This window comes from Bufo gargarizans, chromosome 3 (assembly GCF_014858855.1).
Source record: "Bufo gargarizans isolate SCDJY-AF-19 chromosome 3, ASM1485885v1, whole genome shotgun sequence".
Classification (NCBI taxonomy): domain Eukaryota; kingdom Metazoa; phylum Chordata; class Amphibia; order Anura; family Bufonidae; genus Bufo; species Bufo gargarizans.
Window position 1 is genome coordinate 88,467,270 of NC_058082.1, and position 23,311 is coordinate 88,490,580.

The following is a 23,311-nucleotide window of genomic DNA, read 5'->3' on the forward strand; positions in this document are numbered from 1 at the left end:
CAGCATGGTGTTATAGCAGGGATCAGCAACCTGCGGCGCTCCAGGTGTTCTGAAACTACAACTCCCAGAATTCTCCATTCACTTTTATAGGAGTTATATAAACAGCCGAGTATGCTTGCCTGCTGGGAGTTGTAGTTTCACAGCAGCTGGAGTGCTGAAGGTTGTTGATCCCTGTGTTATAGGGATAGGAGAGGAGTTTCTGAACACAGACGACAATATCCAGAAGTACACAAATGAGATCACCACTTTCTGTACTTGCCCCTACCAATAAAGTGTATTTTGGCGTATTAACATTTAAGCATAACTTTATTGCTTTTGCATAGTCTTAATACGTTTTGAAACCATAGAAGAAAAAGCACTAACATTTATAACAATGTAAATTGCAAGATTTAAAAAGAAAATGCAGTTAGTAATGTAATATTGCCCTCAGTACCATCAATATAGGTTCATTGGAAATTGCCTACATTAAACAGGCAGCACCCCTATCCATGATTATTCAAGAAAAAGTGCTTTGTGACGATCAATCCTTGGGTCTGGGTGACCCCAATATAACGCAAATCAAATGTTTTACAGTCCAAACTTCAAACGCAAAACTTAAAACTGTATTGAAAAACTGCACATCTGCTGAGGGGGGAACACAATCCTAGAACTAGGAATTATAAAAAAAAAAAAAAACTAGGATCCCTTACGATGGTTTTTGACAATTGAGTTTGTGGTAAAGACGGTTGGACTTTAAAGGGGGTGTCCACTTTACTAACAGTTGCACGAGAGGTATAGAGGTTTTATCTCATAGTTCTGATATTGTGACAACCATTAGCAATGCAACAGCTAATATTGGTTTCTGACCAGGACTATTCAGACTTCCTGTGGTTAGGTAGATCCAGAAAGGGTATTCATATATACTCCAGTCCATTCTGTTTAGGGTACCTTCACAACGGCTGTATGAATGGCTCTGCAAAATTTGCAGAACGGATGCAGACCCATTAATTTCAATAGGGATGGAAAAGATGCAGGCAGCACACAGAGTGCTGTTCATGTCTGTACTTCCGTTCCATGGCCACGCAGAAAATAGAGCATGTCCTATTCTTTTATTACAGGCATCGTCTATATAGCGCCGGCCCTGTGCATTCTGCAAAATGTGGAAAGCACACGCCCGGTATTCGTGTTTTGTAGATCTGCAATTTGCTGACTACATGGTTGTGTGAATGCAGCCTTATAGTCCTGAAAGAATGATCAAAAAAGTTTAATAACTTTGGCAATTTCTCATATTTTAATTAAATGTGGTTGGTCAAGGAGAAAAATCATGTCCTTTTTTTTTATTTATTTTTATTAAGACGAAAAAGTAGCACACTTGCCCACAGGTGGGATGTACCGTTGCAGTTTAGTTCCACTCATTTAGGGCAGTGAAACTGCAATATTTCTCGGGGAAAAAAACAGCTATGTTTTCTAACTACACAGAGCCAACATTACTTGTGCCGTCAATCAATTTTAGGTTTAAAAGGTTTCAAACTGAATTATTGCACGCACTGATAAAAGGGTTGTATAGCGCCTAACTCCTCTACAAATATGGGGGAAAAATTACGGCAGAATCAGAACTGACTATCAATAGCTGTGGTAAGGAACTCCTAATTCTAGATGAGAAAGACTTGCAAATTACCTCAAAGCATTTATAAAAACAAATGGCCACTTCAACCGGACTTTAGCACCTTAAACGTTTGAAAGGCACTGAAATATGTGGCTTGAACACAAGGTTTTCAGCACCACACGACCCACTGTAGTTGCAGACGATTCAAACCCACGTCCTAAATTCTTTTATACCAGTCAGAAGGCGGATATTGCAAGGTCGCTTTAATGCTTTAGGAATGTGCTCTACTAAAAGGGTTATGTCACAATAAAGTACTTATCTATCCACAGGAGAGCCGATAAATAGAAGACTGAAGGGATTCTGACCACAGGGGCCCTGAGAATAAGGGGTTTTTGAGTTCCCTCTCTGAATGGAACAGTAGTGCGCTTGCTGGTCTTCTGCTCCAGTCACTTCCATGAGGCTGAAATTAAATAGTGCTATCGGTACAATAGACTAAAATGGAGCAGTGGAATAATAGGACACTACCGCTTCATATAGAATGAGGGGACTCTGGAACCCTTCATTCTCAGGATTAATAGGGGTCCCCAAGGGACAGACTTCTCACCATTTGTTATTTATCACCTATGTATAGGTGATAAACATTTGAGGGATAACTCCTTTAATAACAAAAACATTTTTTTTTTAAACTTTATCCCACAGAACAGCCTAACTTTTTCAGCTACTCAAATGCAGACCGTAATTTTATTTATGTGGCAATATAAGAATCACAAAGAAAATTCATGGTAATATTTTAATTGGGAGGGGCTAAAATAAAAATAAAAAAATAGGGAGAAATGAAACAAAATTAACCAAAAGTTCACGTTACAGTACACAAATATTGACATTTTCAAAATGGTCTAGTTTTTGGTACAGACAAGAATTTCATTCTAAATAAGTCAATAGGATTTCTCTATTATCCCCAAACTCAAAATAAAAACAGTTCCTATGACTTTACAGTTGAAGTTAAAATTTGAGAAGGCATAATCTAAATCTTGTTAATTCTAGCTGATTTACTTAACTAGCGAATTTAAGAAACTGGGCAAAACCTTTTCTTTTTTTTTTCTTTTTTTTACAGAAAGCTTTTCGACAGTAGAATTGTGCAATATGGAGATAAAGCAAATACACATGGCACATTCTCATTCGGATCTCATGTAAAAAGTTACAAACATCCCTAATTCAAATAAATAATAAAAAAAAAAATCTGAGTTGTATGTGTTGTGTTTTAGGTTTCCTAAAATTCACTACAAGGAAAATGGCAAAATGTCACACAAATATTTACATGGTTATACCCGGGCCGGGTACACTGCTACAAAACTCATAAAATACATGTGGAGTAAACGTGAAATGTTTTTCACTCTTCGCTCTCAGTTATTCACGCCAGCAGCTTGTCTATCTAACGTGACATCCATTCTTGCCACCACTTTACAGCTTGCAACAAGATTTAGTCTGTGTCTTCATCCAGTTCATAACTGTTTTTGTCATAAATATCCTTTACTAGTAAAACCCGTATTAGCATGTTTTCCAAAGTGTTGCGACCCAGGGGAGTTGACGTGAACCACAGAGAGGAATCAGAAGGGATGCTGTCAGGAGTCAAATAAAACACATCCAATCTCTGGTTGAGATTCTGGGGGCTGCAAAAAAGAGAAGAATTAAACATGTTTAAATAAAAGTAGGGGAGGAACAAAAAATAAAAAAAAATCTTTAAACATAAAACATTTTGAATATTGAAAACATTCCAATACAACAAAGCGAGGAGATGCAACAGAGCAAAACATAGAACTGGTAATAGGGGATTGCACAAAAAAAATCTAAATTTCAGAGTTAATAGGGTTGTCTATGATTAGAAATATGGATCATCTTTTTTCACCAGAAACTGCGCCACTCTTGTTAATAAGCTGTGTCTGGTATTGAACTTCATCTCCTATTTAACCTCCTAACAGTTCTGCCCAAGTGCTCTGGCAGTAGGGGAGGGCTGCTTTAGCTGCTTCTCTATCTGAATAGGTAGCAACTAGAGATATGGGATTCCAAGCTTTGGAACAATACAAGAACCACAGGATTATCTTCAGTATCTTCAGTACATTGGAAGATATCGCTGTTAGAAATCGGGATGGCAGTGAATGCAGCTAAAAGCGAAAGTAAATGCAGATATTATCACGGTCATTCCACACTCAATTTCTAACTGCGATCTATTCTGCTCATGATTATGGTCTTGTATAAAAGCTTGCACTTCCAGCTTTCATATCTCTAGCTGCTAACAAAATCGTCTCGCCATTACTAAGGCAAGATGAAACACAGTTCCAACCACCAGATGGCCAGGACACAGCAGAGCGGGCCAGTGTGTGCTGTTTTTGTAGCTCTTATTGCAGTGTGTGGGAGCTACAGAAATCGCGTAGAGCAGCAAGCTATGACTCAAACACCACAGCTTGCTGCGCTATGCTGTTTCCATAGATCCAATTCAATGCAACTGGAGTTACTGAAACAGCAAGCACACCATGCGCCGCTGTTTCCTGGCCGGCTGGTGTTCGGGACGGTGCCTCATCTTGCCTTAGTAATGGCGAGAGGAGACAAACCATTTAAAACTAAAAGCTTTTTCCTGTAACATAGCAAGGGTTAACAGCAGAACAAAACTATTTGATCACTTTTTATTTAGCTTTTTGGGAAGCAGGAAAAAGAAAAGGCAGCAATTCTGCCATTGCTTTATGGGTTTTTATTTTTCTGGCATACAAATACTTTCCCTCTTCGTTGTACATTGTGGAAGTAGGGAGGGGGTAAAACAACAAATGGAAAAACCCCAAAAAAACAAGTGGAATCCACACCAAAATCCACATAGAAAAAAATTGTGTGTGAACATACCCTTAAGAGCTTGTTCACACGACTGTTGCCCCTCCGTGCCCATGCTGTGGACCGCAAATCGTGGTCCGCATTGCACGGGCAATGACCGCGGGCCAGCCGCATGCAGATCGCGGACCCATTTACTTGAACGGGTCTGCGATCCATCCGTTCCGCAAAAAAATAAAATAAAGCAAGTTCTATCTTTTTGAGGTGCGGAGGCACGGAATGGTTTCGTTCCATATCTCCGGATTTGCGGACCCATTCAAGTGAACAGGTCCGCATTCATGATGCGGAATGCACACGGACGGTGCCCAGTGTATTGCGGACTCGCCGTATACGGGCCCCAATATGGCAACGGCTGTAGGAATGAGCCCTTAGGCTAAATACCTATTTAACAGCATTTGTATCACAAACGCATTTTATTACGCAAGTATAGTTTGTTAAATACATATATAGTCTGTGCAGATGAGGAAAACCTCTAGGCGCCTATAAGCAGATGACTGATACTTTTACATTACCTTAGAGATAGATAGTATTCAAAAATTTTCACAGGGCAACGTGATGGGTCAGCTGTGTTTTCAATCTGTTCCATTACTGCCTCGTCATCTTCATGTTTCCTTTTCCCAGGGACAACTTTATCTACAAGAGACATGTAACATATGTTAAATGTTTGCACAAGAAGCACAACATGCAACATCCATGTAGTTTATGCCTGGACTACATAAACAAATTTTGATCAGCTGGCTGAAAGAAAAAAAAATCATCATTCACCAAGTCATCAGAATACATCAAGAAAAATACATTAATTAAAATGACGCAAATAATCATTAGATGGCAGAGACTCAGACGGCAATAATACTGGTGCATTTTAGCAGCGGAATCGTGGACACAAAACCAAGTTTACTGGAAGTTGTGCTACTCGGTATCCTCAGTTTGTTTCAGAAAAGCAATGAAGGACCAAAAAGGATGTTCAAGTGTAGCCTAAGGGTAGAATTATGCATGTAACTTGAGACAAGGGGAAAAATGGATCCTAGTCTTTTTTTAAGTTCTTTCTTCCTTCCTTTTTCCAATCTCAGCTTTAAAAAAAAAAAAAAAAAAAAGCTGCGTCAAAGACTGCATGTGTGATTTCAGCATAAGGCTTCTTACACATGAGCAATATGGAACTAGTCTGACTTGTCAGTGAAAAACATCTTTCCCTCAGTTTGCTTTAATGTTTTTTGCAAATCTGTTAAAGCCAGTTTCACACTGGCGTTAGCTGTTCCAGCAGGGGAACAGCCTGCCGGGTCTGTACTATCGTGTGCTGCTGGAAGTCAGTTCCAAAAACCGGAGCATGCTGTGATACTTGTCTGGCTGCCTCTCTACAGGTTTGATGTGCTGAGGCTGGATCTCCGGCCGGTCCCTATTATAGTGAAAGAGCCCGGGCGGAATTCTGGCAGCACACATGTGCAAACGGTAGTACAGATCCGGCAGCTGTTCCCCTGCCAGAACAGCTTAACACCAGTGTGAAACTGGCCTAAGTTCTTAAGATTTTACTGCACAGATGCAATCAGTTTTTTTGTCTTTTTTTAAGGGTTCACATGTGTGGATAAAAACTGAAGAATAACACAAAGCATCTCCTAGCCACCATCAGTAAAAAAACAGACCGCACACTGATGACGTTCATGGGCCATGTTTTTTTTTCACTGACCCAATGACATGAATGGACTAGTTCCCGGTGAAAAACAGAAGGCGACATAACACACTGCTATTTTTTTTCCTGAACATACAGATGGTGGGTAAAAATAAAATATATGCTCAAGTGCATATATATTCAAATTGGTCAGTGCTCAGTCCAGATGCTAGCCATTCTAAAAATGGAACGCATCCCCACGAAAACTTGGTTTGAGTGAAATAAGCCTGTAATGTGTGCATGAAATGAGTGCCGTATTACGCCTGGGCCTACTACAGGACAGGAATTACTACATCATAGGGTTCTATGGTAATCTAAGTTTGGTTCAGTTGAACCACAAAGGGTGTGACTATTGAAGACTTGAATAAAGAGCCGTATTAAAGCTGTGTAAAAGCGGCCTTACTTCGGTCAGCAGTAATATGTATTTTATTTTTTTCACAAACAAATTGCAAAACAGGTGACTGATGGCGAGTAATTTTTATTAACGCAATGAAACTAAACGGTTTACCTTCACTGTCGCTCTCAAATAATGAAGAACCCTGGTATTGAAGACAAGCCCGTTTCTCTTGCGTAAGGGGATTTCTTTTCCATTGTTTTAAGACGCTACCAAAAGAAAGTCTTAAGTGCTGATCTACTGTCCTCAAATTAAAATACTTAGTATTAAAGTAGAAGAGGGTAAAAAGCAGACACATGGCAGATTGAGTTCCAAGCTGATTTGTTAGCCACAAATAAGGTTCCTCGACGCGTGAAAATATTGAGCCTACAAGTGAGATTTAAAAAAGAAAATCAAAATCAAAAAATTATAGAAATATCTATCAATATTAAATACCATCCACCTACTCATACCTTTCTCTTAGGGCTCATGCACAAGACCATATGTATTTTGCGCAATCCATCGTAACAATGCCTGTCCTTGTCTGCAAAACGGACAATAATATGATCTGTTCTATTTTTTATTTTTTTTGTAGAACAGACAGACATACGGAAACGGAATGCACTCCGAGTCATTTCTGTGGATCCATTTAAGTGAATGGTTCCACATACAGGCTGCAAACCCCCACACCCCCCAAAAAAGAAACCGAACGGACACGGAAAGAAAATACATCTGCGTGCATGAGCCCTTAGTCACTAAAGCAGCCCAGGATCATGGAGTAGATTATAGAGAGGTACTGATTTGCACGGATGCGAGTTTAGCACGGACATATAAAATGTCTATGCAGTCTCTCTTGCTGTGCCTCTAAGATCCTGCCTGCAGGCACACATTACATTAAAAATTTACAACAGCTCCTTGTTGGCATATAAACCTCCAGAGGATTATTCATTTATCTTATGCAGTTATATAGCGCTACTATATTCAGCAGCGCTTTACAGACATTAGCATCACACTGTCCCCAATGGGGCTCACAATCACGGGGAGAACATACAAACTCAATGTGGATGTCCTTGGTCGGATTAGAACCTAGGACCCCAGTGCTGCAAGGCACCAGTGCTAACCACTGAGCCACCGTGCTGCCAAAATAATAAAAAATAAGGCATGCCACACAATATTTTTGCCACACCATGACAGCGAGCTTTACTATTAAAACTGGCATAAGAAAAGTCAGTCATAAAACTTTTAACCCCCAAGTGCCTAGGGTGGTCTTACGTTACCCTGGCAAATAAATGTGAGCTAGCATGTCTCTTACTAGCTTCTATTCTACCTTGGCATGTGTCCAATATTGTTCCCTCTGCTGAACTATTGGAATTTTAGCATTGCATATAGCTTGCCAGAAAAGTAGTCAGTAGGCATTTAAATCACAATATAACTCCAAAACAGCAAGACATTGTATTTGTTTAATTGCTTACCATCTGGTAGAATACTTGGCTGCCAACTTCTAAGAATATTATTGAGGGTCTGTCCAAATATCTCATAATCTTCATCATAAAATATATTTTCTTTCTTCCTGCTGGCAGACAAGAACTAAAAAAAAACCAAAAAAAAAAACCAAAACAACAACCTGTTAAATCTCCATTACACGCACCAGAATTTAAATCAACAAATGTGCAAACTACAGCCCATTTTATTAACCCCTTCAGTACAGAGCCACTTTTCACCTTAAATTCCAGGCCAATTTTTGCAAATCTGACATGCGTCACTTTATGTGTGTACTTCATCAATATATTTTACCTTTATTTATGAAAAACTCCCAAATTTACCAAAAATTTGCAATTTACAAAATTTCTATTTCTCTGCTTTTAAAACAAAGTGATACCTCAAAATATTTATTACTTAACATTCCCCATATGTCTACTTTATGTTGGCATCATTTTGTAAATGTAAATTTTTTAGGACGTTAAAAAGGTTTTAGAAGTTTACAAGCAATTTTACTACACCCCTCAAATTATTTAAAACTGATGTTACAAACTTTGTTAAACCTTGAAGTGTTCCACAAGAATTAAAGGAAAATGGAGGTGAAATTTCAAAATGTCACTTTTTTTGTAGATTTTTTATGTTAATCAATTTTTTCTTGCAACAAAGCAAGGGTTAACAGCAAAATATACCTCAATATATATTACTCTGATTCTGCAGTTTACAGAAATACCGCATATGTGGTTGTAAACTGCTCTATGGACACATGGCAGTGGTCAGAATTAGATGATCTACTAGTTGAGGAAATAGCTAAAATGACATTGAAGGGGGAAGTTATCATTATGGGAGACTTCAATCTTCCTGATGTAAACTGGAAAACCAAAATAGCTAGTTCTGCCAGAAGTACAGATATTCTAAATTCCCTACCGGGATTATCTCTACAGCAAGTAGTTGAGGAGCCAACCCGGAGGGAGGCCATTTTAGATTTAGTATTCACAAATGGGAATTTGGTATCTGATATTACTGTAGGGGAAAGCTTGGGATCTAGTGATCAGTACAGTGACTGAGTCACACCACACAAAAACAAAAAGTTTTAGATTTTAGAAAAACCTGACTTTTCTAAAATTTGATTAGTGGTATACGAGTCCCTATCAGATTGGAACAGTTTCAATGGAGTCCAGGAGAAATGGGACTACTTAAAAGTGGCATTATTGAAGGCAACAGAAAATTGCACACGAGGATGACAGGCTAATTTATAAGATTAGACAGAGAGAGGCCAAGCAAGTTATAAGAGCTTCTAAAGCACAGGCAGAAGAGAAATTAGCTCAGGTCAGTGAAAAAAGGCGATAAGACATTCTTCAGATACCTAAATGAAAAAAGGAAACTAAAAAAAATGGAATTACCAAATTAAAAACAAAAAGGAGGAAGGTATATGGAAGAAGATAAAGAACTAGCTGACTGCCTCAATGAATACTTCTGTTCAGTTTTTACAAAGGAAAATGAAGGAAAAGGACCTCAGTTAGGGAGGAAAACTAATGAATCTTTTGATGCATGTGTCTTTACAGAGGAAGAGGTTCTAAGTCAGCTGTCAGGGGCCTGATGGGATACACCCAAAGCTATTAAAAAAGAGCTCAGCGGCGAACTAGCAAAACCATTAACAGATTTATTTAACCAATCACTGGTAGCAGAAGTCCTCCCAAAAGATTGAGCACAACATTTGCTCATTTCCATTCACAAGAAAGGTAGTAGGGAGGAATGGGGCAACTATAGGCCAGTAAGCCTGACATCAATAGTAGGGAAATTAATGGAAACCATACTTCAGCATGGGTTTACTTCAGGGAGATCATGTCAAACTAATCTTATTGATTTTTTTGACTGGGTGACTAAAATGATAGATGGCGGAGGTGCAGTAGAGATCGCTTATCTAGACTTCAGTAAGGCATAGAAGGCTTATCAATAAATTGCAGTCTTTGTGCTTGGACTCCCATATTGTTGAAAGGATTGGGCAGTGGCTGAGGGACAGACAACAGAGGGTTGTAGTCAATGGAGTATATTCAGACCATGGTCTTGTTACCAGTGGGGTACCTCAGGGATCTGTTCTGGGACCCATATTGTTTAATATCTTTATCAGCGAACATGCAGAAGGCCTTGATGGTAAGGCGTGTCTTTTTGCTGATGACACAAAGATTTGTAACAGGGTTGATGTTCCTGGAGGGATACATCAAAAGGAAAAGGATTTAGGAAAACTAGAGGAATGGTCAAAAATCTGGAAACTAAAATGTAATGTTGATAAGTGCAAGATAATGCACCTGGGGCGTAAAAACCCAAGAGCAGAATATAAAATCAATGATACAGTCCTAACTTCAGTATCTGAGGAAAGGGATTTAGGGGTCATTATTTCAGAAGACTTAAAGGTAGGCAGACAATGTCATAGAGCAGCAGGAAATGCTAGCAGAATGCTTGGGTGTATAGGGAGAGGCATTACCAGTAGAAAGAGGGAGGTGCTCATGCCGCTCTACAGAGCACTAGTAAGACCTCACTTGGAGTATTGTGCTCAGTACTGGAGACCATATCTCCAGAAAGATATTGATACTTTGGAGAGAGTTCAGAGAAGAGCTACTAAACTAGTACATGGATTGCAGGATAAAACTTACCAGGAAAGATTAAAAGGACCTTAACATGTATAGCTTAGAAGAAAGACGGGACAGAGGGGATATGATAGAAACTTTTAAATACATAAAGGGAATCAACAAGGTAAAAGAGGAGAGAATATTTAAAAGAAGAAAAACTGCTACAAGAGGACATAGTTTTAAATTAGAGGGGCAAAGGGTTAAAAGTAATATCAGGAAGTATTACTTTACTGAGAGAGTAGTGGATGCATGGAATAGCCTTCCTGCAGAAGTGGTAGCTGCAAATACAGTGAAGGAGTTTAAGCATGCATGGGATAGGCATAAGGCCATCCTTCATATAAGATAGGGCCAAGGGCTGTTCATAGTATTCAGTATATTGGGCAGACTAGATGGGCCAAATGGTTCTTATCTGCCGACACATTCCATGTTTCTATATGTGGTCGGAAACTACTCTATGGGCACATGGAAGTGGTCAGAAGGAAAGAAGAGCCATACGGATTTTGGAGGCAGATTTTTATTAGATGTTTTTTAGGCACCATTTTGAATTTGAAGAGACCCTGGTGTACCCCTACAGGGGAAACCCTCAAAAAGTGACCCCATTTTGGAAACCACATCCCTTAAAGAATATAGTAAGGGGGTACTGAGCACTTTGATCCCCCAAGCGTTTTAGGGAATTTGGAAACACGTGGCTGTGAAAATGAAAAGTTTCATTTCTACAAATAAAATGTTGTTTTAGCCGCAAATTTTTCATTTTCACAAGGGGTAAGAGGAAAAAAAGCACCCCATAATGTGTTACCCACTTTCTCCAGAATACAACAACACCCCATATGTACTGGTAAACCTATCCTCAGGACAGCTCATCAATATCTGATCAGTGGGGTCCAACTCCTGGCACCCTTGACCTATAGCTGTTTTAAGAGGAAGTCGTAAGATTACACTGTGCATTGTCTCGCTTGCAGTGATAGCGCAGTGCAATTACAATTGCTCATCCCACTCAAGTGAATGGAACAAGCACATGTAATTACACTGCGTTGCCAAGACTTTCGTAACGACACGCAGTGTAACCTTAAAGAGGAAGTAACACACCAGTGTGACCTCTGCTTCAAAAAGTTGATCAGCAGGGGCGCCAGAAGTCAGACCACCACCTATCAGATATTGATGACATGCCCTGAGCATATGTCATCAATATGTACTCCCTACACAACCCCTTTAAGGGGGACTTATTTCACAACCTGTAAGATAACACATAATATACATGCCTGATAACTATATGGTTTATATACTTGTAAGCTTACACTACTGACCTCCTGGATGCCAAGGCATAGATAATAAATGCTGTCTGGTGCATAGCTATCTCCATTTGGTCTTCGCACCTCCTTGATAAAACATGACAGCCAATAACTGAGAACACTTGCAGGGAGCAACAGAAGGTCTTCTTTTAACCTTACTGATTTATCTGAAAAGTAAAATTGAGGGAGAGGTTGGTTACATTATTAGAGTTAAAAACTTTAGGTTCCACTTCTACACAAAATTAGTAATGACACAGATTGAACCATATTCCAACCTCTTTGTGGTGCTGGTGATGTTTTAAAGACAAAGCTAAGGCTGTTTTCAGGCAGCCATAAGAGGAAAATGGACCTTCTATGAATCTTATGAGCCGAACTTGGATTATCATATGGGTCTATGGTGATCAACGTTGGCTACAGTAGGTCTGCAAGTGGTCCAGGTCTTGCAACTGTAATACAAGAGGCTGAAAACAAGAAGCGTTGAGGGGCATACTTACATTCTGTCAGCTCATCTGCAGCTATTCGTGCTTTTACCCACTGCTTCCAAGCATTGATGCCATAGGAATACTTCAGTGGAAACAATGACTCAGAGTTTTCATTAGAGAAGAGGTCAGAAACCGCTTTCCTTTTTGCACCCTTTAATGAGAAAGGTAACTGAGTTTTTGCAAATAATAATAATAATGAAAAAAGTATAGTAGTACAGAATAATATTCGAGTAATCAACTTAAAAGTGTTTTCCAGGATTTAATGACCACCTATCCTCAGGATAGGTCATCAGTATCTGAACAGTGGGGTCCGACACCCAGGAACACTGCCGATTACCGTATTTTTCGCCTCATAAGACGCACTTTTTCTTCCCCCAAAATGAGGGAGAAATGCCCCTGCGTCTTATGGGGCGAATGCGTGCAGTTTTACATCGCTGGCAGCGATGTATCAGTGAGCAGGGACTCGGGGAGGGACTGGGGGCTGGCAATAGCGGCGGGGCGGTGCAGTCAGTGTAGTATAGCACCGCCCCGCCGCTCCAGTATACTAATATAAGATGTCATTTTCAAATAGTCATTAAACTTGCCCCCTTAGTCCTATTACTAACTTACATCCTAATCGCGGCAGTAGAATTCAGGCCGGGCGGGCGGGCAGGCGGCAGCGTAACTCTTGTCACGTGCCTGCGCCGCCTACTTTATGAATGAAGCAGGCGGCGCAGGCAAGTGACGTCAGTAAGACGCGCCGATCGCCCGTCCTGCATTCTACAGCAGCGATTCGGATGTAAGGTAGAAATAGGACTGAAGGGGGCATGTTTAATAAGTATAAATTGAATATAACATCTTATTTTAGTATACTGGCGGCGGGGGCGATCTGTGGATGGCAGTTATGGGCTGGGGGGGGGGGGGGGGGGTCTGTGGATGGCACAGTTATGGGCTGGGGGGGGGGGGAGGGGGTCTGTGGATGGCACATATATAACAGTGCAATCCACAGATTCCCCCCCTCCTGTAACAATGCCATCCACAGATCCCCCTGTAATAGTGCAAGCCACAGATGGCCCCCATAACAGTGTCCGTCATTCACAGATCCCCCCCTCAACAGTGTCCGTGATCCACAGATCCCCCCCATAACAGTGTCCGTGATCCACAGATCCCCCCCATAACAGTGTCCGTGATCCACAGATCCCCCCCATAACAGTGTCCGTCATCCACAGATCCCCCCCATAACAGTGTCCGTCATCCACAGATCCCCCCCATAACAGTGTCCGTCATCCACAGATCCCCCACATAACAGTGTCCGTCATCCACAGATCCCCCACATAACAGTGTCCCGTCATCCACAGATCCCCCACATAACAGTGTCCGTGATCCACAGATCCCCCACATAACAGTGTCCGTCATCCACAGATCCCCCACATAACAGTGTCCGTCATCCACAGATCCCCCCCATAACAGTGTCCGTCATCCACAGATCCCCCCCATAACAGTGTCCGTCATCCACAGATCCCCCCATAACAGTGTCAGTCATCCACAGATCCCCCCATAACAGTGTCCGTCATCCACAGATCCCCCACATAACAGTGTCAGTCATCCACAGATCCCCCACATAACAGTGTCCGTCATCCACAGATCCCCCCATAACAGTGTCAGTCATCCACAGATCCCCCCATAACAGTGTCAGTCATCCACAGATCCCCCCATAACAGTAGTGTCAGTCATCCACAGATCCCCCACATAAGTGTCAGTCATCCACAGATCCCCCACATAAGTGTCAGTCATCCACAGATCCCCCACATAAGTGTCAGTCATCCACAGATCCCCCACATAAGTGTCAGTCATCCACAGATCCCCCACATAAGTGTCAGTCATCCACAGATCCCCCACATAAGTGTCAGTCATCCACAGATCCCCCACATAAGTGTCAGTCATCCACAGATCCCCAGTAATAGTGCCATCCAGAGACCACCATTCGTTCCATACCCACCAAACACACAGCACACCTTTTGGTTAAAAAATTTTTTTTTCTTATTTTCCTCCCCAAAAACCTAGGTGCGTCTTATGGGCCGGTGCGTCTTATAGGGCGAAAAATACGGTAGCTTTTTGACAAGACACCTGAAGGGGGCTGAGCTGCTCCTAGGCCATGTGACACATGACAGTGTTGTTACTTTGCCTAGGAAAAGCAGAGAGAAGGCCGCGGTGCTCACTGGCTAGGTCATCATTATCACATCAGCAGGGGTCCGCATTCCAGCAGCTTTTCAAGTACAGCACTAGAGATGAGCGAATCGAATTTGGATGAAACATCCGAAGTTGATTCACATAAAACTTTATTCTAACACTGTACGGAGCGGGAGCTCCGTACATTAGAATGTATTGGCTCTGATGTGCCTTAGTTATTACTTCGCGAAGTCTCACAAGACTTCACATAACTTCAGAAATTAATTTATACTGTAAAAAAAACATTTCCTGAACTCAGGTTCGGTTCCAAGGTACCACTTGGAACCGAACCAGAGTATAGTGGCAGTGCTTGGTATTGCAGCTGGGCTCCATTCACTTGTGTGGCTGAGCTGCAACTAGTCCATGTGACCGATGTACTGTGACGTCACATGGCCTAGGAAGAAGACGTGACACTCTCAGAGCGCCGCGCTCTTCTAGCAGCTAATCAGCAGGGGTCGCGGGTGTCAGACCTCCACCAATCTGATATTAAATGACCTATCCTAAAGATAGGTCATCAATATAAATTACCAGATCACCCCTTTAAAGGGCCTATAATTTTTAGGTCAACGCCTAATTTTGTATTAAAAAGTACCTTTTTCAATGGTTTAGGTTTGAGCTGATCATCATACTCCTCTTCAAATACAGGAGGCAAGAAAAACTCGCTTTCCGTATCAAATTCCTCAGCAGCTTAAATATAAATAAAATAATACCAATTACACTTGACCAAAAGTTAAATCAAAGCCAGAAAATTCAACACTGACTTACAAACCTAACACCTTTAGGCTCCATTCACACGTCCACAAGTGTTTTGCGGTCCGCAAATTGCAGATCCGCAAAACACGGACACCTACCATGTGTGTTATGTGTACCGCACAAGGCTGGCACTTTAAACAAAAATGCCTTTTCTTGTCATTGTCAGTGCTTTTGTGGAACGGAGGTGTGGATGGGGAACGGAAGTGTGCTATCCTCATCTTTTGCGGCCCCATTGAAAATTAATGGTTCCGGATGCGTTCCGCAACATTGCGGAAGGGATCCGGACCCATTTTGCAGACGCGTGAATGGACCCTTAGAGTATGTTCACATGACTAAGGCCGACACAGAACCTCAGATTTCTGCAGCAGATGTCCACGTACAATGGGGCTAATCAGCATGCGACTAACGTACCACTTAACACCTGAATGTGAATTTCAAATCCGAATAGAAAAAAAAGTGTTTTGCTACTACCACTTCTCATATGGGCGCTAGCCAGATGCCATGTTGGGAACGGTTCAATAGGAAGCTCGCTCATTTGTTCACCGCCTAGGTGACTATTACTTACTTTACTCTGTCCATTATCTTTTGTACAATATCTCTTAAAGGGAGTCTGTCACCACATTTTAGCATGTTAGACCGTTAAAATAGGGTTATGTGATCCAGCCAGAACATAAAAACGGTACCTTTGTGGTAGAAAACGGACTTTTCTTTTTGCCGAAAATGAAGTTATAAGATTATGTTCTGAGCCCTCTCAAGTGCCCAGGGCGGTCTCTCAATCCTCGGAGCCCCAGGCAGGCACCTCCTAAACGGCTCATAACCCCGCCCTCCGTGCGCCTCTGCCCGCCCGTTTACTCCCCTCCCCTGTCCTTTTCCACTGCGGCTGTGCGGTCCAAATTGTAGCGGGCGCATGCGCAGTAGGTATTGCGATGCCCTGCCAGGAGCGGGCATCGCATTGCGCATGCGCCCGCTACGATTTGGACCGCACAGCCACAGTGGAAAAGGACAGGGGAGGGGAGTAAACGGGCGGGCAGAGGCGCACGGAGGGCGGGGTTATGAGCCGTTTAGGAGGTGCCTGCCTGGGGCTCCGAGGATTGAGAGACCGCCCTGGGCACTTGAGAGGGCTCAGAACATAATCTTATAACTTCATTTTCGGCAAAAAGAAAAGTCCGTTTTCTACCACAAAGGTACCGTTTTTATGTTCTGGCTGGATCACATAACCCTATTTTAACGGTCTAATATGCTAAAATGTGGTGACAGACTGCCTTTAAGTAGTCTATAACAGTTTATTAAACTTTTTATGCTCCCAAACCATGTCAAGCCTATCTTATTTCTGGATCTCAGAATTCACAGTAAACCAATATGAAATCTAAAATTAAACCTTACCTCTTGGGAAGTCAATTTCAAGATCAAGTTCTGCTTCATATGGCAAATCTGGCAGTCCCGGTGGACTCTCTGCAGTGCAGTTTGTAGTAGCATCTTTATCTACACTGCCTTCATCTGATAAGAAAAAAAAAAAAGGATTTCAACATTTACCATGTTAAAAACACTTTAGCAAAAATGCAAAGGCAGAGCCATAACATACCTGTGACACAATCTGCCTTATCTTCAGCAACAGTTGTGTCCAGCACAATAGATTCCACTGACTGCAATGGACTAAGATCTAGAACCTCTGTAAATGCCTTCTCTTTGACATCAGCTTCGAGCGATTCACCCTCGTCTTTCAGCGATTCACCCTCGTCTTTCAGCGATTCACCCTCGTCTTTCAGCGATTCACCCTCGTCTTTCAGCGATTCACCCTCGTCTTTCAGCGATTCACCCTCGTCTTTCAGCGATTCACCCTCGTCTTTCAGCGAATCACCCTCGTCTTTCAGCGAATCACCCTCGTCTTTCAGCGAATCACCCTCGTCTTTCAGCGAATCACCCTCGTCTTTCAGCGAATCACCCTTCGTCTTTCAGCGAATCTCCTTCGTCTTTCAGCGAATCTCCTTCGTCTTTCAGCGAATCTCCTTCGTCTTTCAGCGAATCTCCTTCGTCTTTCAGCGAATCTCCTTCGTCTTTCAGCGAATCTCCTTCGTCTTTCAGCGAATCTCCTTCGTCTTTCAGCGAATCTCCTTCGTCTTTCAGCGAATCTCCTTCGTCTTTCAGCGAATCTCCTTCGTCTTTCAGCGAATCTCCTTCGTCTTTCAGCGAATCTCCTTCGTCTTTCAATGAATCTTGCTCTCGAGTTTGTTCTTCTTTATCTATGTCATGCCACTCTTCTTCCTTTAACACCTCACAGTCCAGTCGCTGTTCATCCATCTTCTCGTCTTCCTGAGTATCTTCTATCAGTAATATGGAATCATCCATTTCTTCCTCTTTAACTGGTTCGGCCTTTAAATCATCTTCTAGATTTAGTTCTACATCTTTAGGGCAAAGCTCTTCATTTAGTTCTTTAATTTTGTCCCAATCAGCTGGCACCAAAACTGGGACTGGTACCTGTCATAAATCAATCATATGCGGTTAGCAGTCTTACCTTCCCATGTGTACCAATACTATGATAATGTTAACTGCTTAAACTTTTAAACAGTGTTCATAATAGATTCATTCCTGGAAGGATGAGAACAATCTTTTCTTCAACCACATTTTAAAGGGAACCTGTCACCAGAAAATGCAGTGCAATTTGCAGGCAGCATGTTATAGGACAGAAGAAGCGGTGCAGATTGATATATAGCTATGAGAAAAGATTCAGTAAACCTAGCAATTTATACATTTAAACCTCTGCTCTTTGCTAACTTAAGACCACCCCGTGTACAGCCATCCGTGCATGACAGCTATACATGTATACACACAAATTGAAACTGTCAACAGCGACCTCCTTATCGAACTGTTTGCACAGTCACGCAGCTGTAGTTCACCTAATTAAAATAATGTTTTACTTTTGTTAACTCAGGAACAGAGCCACTGATCATTTGCAAATTAGGTCTTTGGTACAATAAAGGCTTCACTATTGCTCTTTTTGCACCCAAGCCTCACTCCTTTTTGTGACCAGCCGCTCCTTTTATTGACAGGGTCAGGCAGTAGCAAAGCAGTGAGGGAGGAGTTGGACATGGAAGGGAGTGGAGATCAGATGCAAAGAGCAGCGGTGATGCCCTTGTTGCACCAAAGAAAAATCATAACTGATACAGATCCTCAGATCAATAAATGAAAAACAACATTTTATTCATGTGACCCACAACTAAGTGTCCATGCAAAGAGAGTGATGGGAAGGTCGCTGGTGTCAGATGCTCTTTAAACTGGGAGTGCTATCACTCACTCATAAGACAGCCCCTCCTGCTCTAACATGCTGGCTGCAGATTGCACTGTTTTATGGTGACCAGTCCTTTAAGTTTTTTTATGTACATCAGACAGGCCTGGACTAATAATTTCCATTATAAAAAAAGTTACTTACTGGAAAAGGTAATGGAGTTGTAGCCGGTACTTTTTGACTGTAGAGATTCATAGGCACCGGTATATATACAGGGACAGGAATAGGCACTGGAACATACTTTGTATTGGAGTCTTCCTCTGAGAAAATAAAGCACAAATAAAAAAGTCATTGACATATTTAGCACATTGCTCAAGATAAAAATCTTTAAAGGGGTTATCTGGGAATATTGATGACCTATACATCAATATCATATCAATTATCATAATTTAACCTGACTACTATATTGATGACCTAGGGCATCAATATCAGATGGGAGGGTATTCTGGGTGCCCCGTTGCCTCTTCCCAGGCCATGTGACGTCACCATACATCGGTAAAAAAAAAAAAGTTGCAGCTCAGCCCCATTCAAGTCAATGAGGCTGAGCTGCAATACTAAACACAGCCGTTATATGATGTACAGCGCTGTGCTAGTTAAGAGCTTGAGAGGCCATGGTGCTCACCAGAGAGAGCTTCCCAAAACAGCTGATTGGCGAAGGTGCCCCATGAATGTGATATTGGTGACTTATCCTGTGAATAGGTAATAAATATCATTTCCCGGACAACCCTTTTAAGTACTTAAATGCAGCAGCACACAAAACGATGCCTCCTGGAGATATCAAAAGGAGGTACACGGAGTTTCTCTGAATATGGGACTCCAAGTGAAGATAACAGTGGCTAGACAAAACTTATAATATATGGTGAAACTTATTTCTAGTGTCCAGTTAGTATATTAACAAGTGATGGGTAGCTTATTTGAATTAAAACTTAACATTTAATAATGTATTTAAAGATAAAATTATAGGCCCTTTAGTATTAAACACTTGCTTCGGCAGCACATATACCAGGACCTACTTCTGTCTATTGGGCAAAGCTGGGCAGTCCATACTTAGGGAGGGTGACATTAGGGTCATTGGATCAGCTGGGGTGAAGGAGAGATAGTGACAGGGCTGCTTAGGGTTTTGACCCAGCACTGTATCTTTCTGTCTAGGTACTTATGTACCATTCATCCTGTCTGTTAACATTTTTGCTGTCCCTGCATACAGTCCTCTCCCATCTACGCCATCCTTTAGGAGAGTAGTGCAACCAGTGGCTACAAAACTAAGTGTTTAATACTAAAGGGCCTATAATTTTATCTTTAAATACATTATTAAATGTTAAGTTTTAAATTAAATAAGCTACCCATCACTTGTTAATATATTTTGGATTTATAGGGTTTAGCACATCAGATGTAACTATAGTCTGACCCACTATAATCGGTCGTGTTATCATTGCTTAGTGTCCAGTTAGATAAAAAAGGATCACTTTGTGGATAATATGACCCTTAGGCCGAATGCACACGGCCGTGTTCCGCGGCCGTGAGCAGTCCGTGGTATGCCGGCCTGGATTCCTGCTGACAGCAGGAGTGCACGACGTCATTGGTTGCTATGACGCCATGCGCTTCATGCCGCCGCTGCACTACAGCAATACACCAGTATAGGAATCCAGGCTGGCATACCACTGACCGCTCACGGCCGCGTGCATTCGGCCTTAAAGGGGTTGTCAGAATAGCTTTTTTTTTAAGTTATTGCAATAATTATAAAAAATAAAATAAAAATCTCGGACCCCTATTCACTTCCAGAGCAGCCACTCCATGCTCCACTTCGGGCTTTGTTTGATGACTGCAGTGGTGATGTGCCTGTATACCACATGTGATCACAGCAGGTATGGTGTTGTGCCGTGATTGCCTACAGTGGCAAGGTCTGGTATATAGGTACATCACGAAAGCAGCCAATGGCTAAATAAAAACGGACAAATCCTTTAAAACAGTTAAAAAATAAATTTAAAAAAATGACATTTTGCGATACCTGTCTGGCAAGACTTGGTCTGCATATGAGGTTTACAGAAGGTGGCCTTTGTCATTGACAATGGCTTGCACAGCACGGCCTTATTCTTCATGTCCTTGGGTGCTGCAGGAGAACAGGTAGAATTTGGACCCTGAAATAAAAAAAAACACGTTCCTTATTCAATACATAAAACTCAAACTCAGAAGAGCAAGTGTCAAGAACTTTCAGAATGCGTATATTAAACAGGTAAGCTGCAATTACCGTAACTCTTGGCCGTGAAGCTTGAACTCCTTGATCTGTAAAGAATACAATTATTATAAAGGCCTAAAGGCAAAGTCAATAAATACTACATCAACACCACTTAACCCTTAAGTCATACAGCTGCCCACTTTTTCAGGAGAGGCACCAGGACATAGATTAAAAACCCTCTGGGGATGGCACATAACTTTAAAAGACTGGTTTTAGGTAATGTAAACCATCTGTGTCGTGGTGCCTCATTCCATGCGTTTTACACATTAACTTTAAATTAATACAGCAATATTAGCAATTGAAAAATTGCCAACTTAAAGGGGTTGTGCCATGATTGATGTAAAAATGAAAATCAGAAATCGTATAGCGCAGCGATGGCGAACCTTTTAAAGGCAAAGTGCCCAAACTGCAACCCAAAACCCATTTATTGCAAAGTGCCAACAAAGCAATTTAACCTGACTACTATAGTATATCCTCTATGTACTTTATTATTTAGCTATAATAGCCTGCCTACATTCAGTGCGCTGCCTGCGCTGATGAATGGCAGGAAAAGTCTATGGCATATTGTACACCATAGACTTTTTCCAGAGTGCGGGTGCCCACAGAGAGGGCTGAGTGCTGCCTCTGGCACCCGTGCCATAGGTTTGCCATCACTGGTATAGTGCATCTCAAAGCTAGAACCAGCCCTGTACCGCAGATGGATCCAGAGATCTCCATATTCACTGCTCCAATTGCTCGGCTAGATTATCTTCAGCCTGGCAGCTCAGGGGGCGTGTCCTTTCTGCTGCAGGTCTCTCCATGTAACTGCCACAGATTTTAACAGAACATATGGCTGGATGCATTTGAAGATTTAAACCAAGTCCGTTCGACCAGCTCAGTGAGATGGACAAATAATAAGGAAAAGAACAAGCAGCAGGTGGCGCCAAACAGATACATATTATGGATTAGCCCACAAGTATTCAGATCCAGGCGCTGGTTTGAATTTTTTTTTTGTATGTTTTGTGACACCACACCTTTAAATTTATAAAACAGTCTAATCTACAAAACAATTATCTGACCTGCACAAGAGTCAATCATCATTACCGCAAAGCATAAGCAGCTGACAGACCAGTGTGACTACATACCAATATACATGTTTTCTGGGCCCCTCTGTGTAGCCATATTGGGCTCATTTTGCTGGCTGTAAAAACGCAGTAAGCACTGCTGGTCACAGAAGTTCTTTATAGTGCCTCGCCACTGTACTTTCTCCTTAAGAGTCCCTTGAGTTCTACAGCAGTCACATCTTGCTGCCTGAAACAAATGAAAAAGGCATTCAATTCAATTGTCATGAATCAGATTTTACAAGTGCACAAATAAAAAGCAATCTCACATGTAGTTCAAAATAAGCTTTTAAAGTGCGGCACCTTATAGTGACTGTATGGGCTTCAGATACGGAAGACCTATCATCGGGATAGGTCACCAATATCAGATCTGTGGAGGTCCACCATCCCCAACTATCAGCCACGGCACCAGAAACTATACAGTGTACAGAGCACGGTTCCTAACGCTGTGTAGTGCTTGTGCCCAGATACTTCATGTGAATAGGATCTGTGATGCAGTATACCGGCGCCAGAAACTAGTGTACGGAGCCTTCTGCTTCAAACACTTGAGTTTCCAGCACCGCTGCTGATCCATGGGGGTGAAGATAAGTCGCCAATATTTGAAGCCCGGACAACCCCTTTAAAAAGGAAGAGTAAATCACATTTGATATTTTTGATGCAGCTTTTGGAGCCAAACACAGCAGAGGATCCAAAAAGAAGTAAAAGTACAAAAGGAAACTGACTGAATACAGAAGAGTAAACTCATCCTGTGCTAAAATACTGTATCAAAGACTCACACAGTCTCTAGCCCCAAAAAAACTAATACCTCACCATAAGGGCTCATGCACACAACCGTTTTGCAGTCCGCAAGTTGCAGATCTCGGCCTTGTGCCTTCCCTATTTTGCGGAACGGAAAAGCTGGTCCCTTATAGAACAGTCCTATCCTTGTCCGTAAGGTGAATAAGACTTTTTTTTGCGGGCACGAAATGTGGACATACAAACACGGAATGCATATGAATGCATAGTCATTTCAGTTTTTTTGCAGCCCCACTGAAGCAAATGGTTCCACATACGGGCCACAAAAAAACTAAAGGATACGTTTGTGGTCATGAGCCCCAAGATCTTATTTGGGGGGACTCAATCTCCTCCTACCAACTGGCAAACAGACGTCCAGCCTCAAACGCAGATTGCCTATTTAAACCCGGGAGATTTTTTTCGTTTTTTACTCCCTGCCTTCCCAGAGCCACAACTTTTACACTTTTACATTCACATTGATGTTTGAGGGCTTATATTTTGTGGGGCAAGTGGTACTTTCTATTCTTATCACGTACTGTTGCAGACAATGTAGTGGAAAGCTTTAAAAAAAAAATATAATAATTC

The 23,311-nt window shown here is 41.7% G+C and overlaps 1 protein-coding gene across 1 annotated transcript in view; it reads right to left on the bottom strand.

Moving 5' to 3' along the window:
• Positions 1 to 2,361: 2,361 nt before the first annotated feature.
• ZMYM2 (zinc finger MYM-type containing 2) overlaps positions 2,362 to 23,311 on the bottom strand; it is an 89,765-nt gene continuing 68,815 nt past the window's right edge. Inside the window, exons 11-24 of the mRNA XM_044288057.1 lie at positions 21,977 to 22,142; positions 20,865 to 20,899; positions 20,625 to 20,754; positions 18,764 to 18,879; positions 17,514 to 17,811; positions 16,919 to 17,281; positions 16,720 to 16,833; positions 15,176 to 15,270; positions 12,388 to 12,526; positions 11,909 to 12,060; positions 7,971 to 8,085; positions 6,634 to 6,885; positions 4,975 to 5,095; positions 2,362 to 3,255 (exon numbers count right to left, since the gene is read on the bottom strand). Of these exons, the coding sequence (XP_044143992.1) occupies positions 3,066 to 3,255; positions 4,975 to 5,095; positions 6,634 to 6,885; positions 7,971 to 8,085; positions 11,909 to 12,060; positions 12,388 to 12,526; positions 15,176 to 15,270; positions 16,720 to 16,833; positions 16,919 to 17,281; positions 17,514 to 17,811; positions 18,764 to 18,879; positions 20,625 to 20,754; positions 20,865 to 20,899; positions 21,977 to 22,142 (2,286 nt within the window). The 3' untranslated portion in view covers positions 2,362 to 3,065. The remainder of the gene's footprint in view (positions 3,256 to 4,974; positions 5,096 to 6,633; positions 6,886 to 7,970; positions 8,086 to 11,908; positions 12,061 to 12,387; positions 12,527 to 15,175; positions 15,271 to 16,719; positions 16,834 to 16,918; positions 17,282 to 17,513; positions 17,812 to 18,763; positions 18,880 to 20,624; positions 20,755 to 20,864; positions 20,900 to 21,976; positions 22,143 to 23,311) is intronic.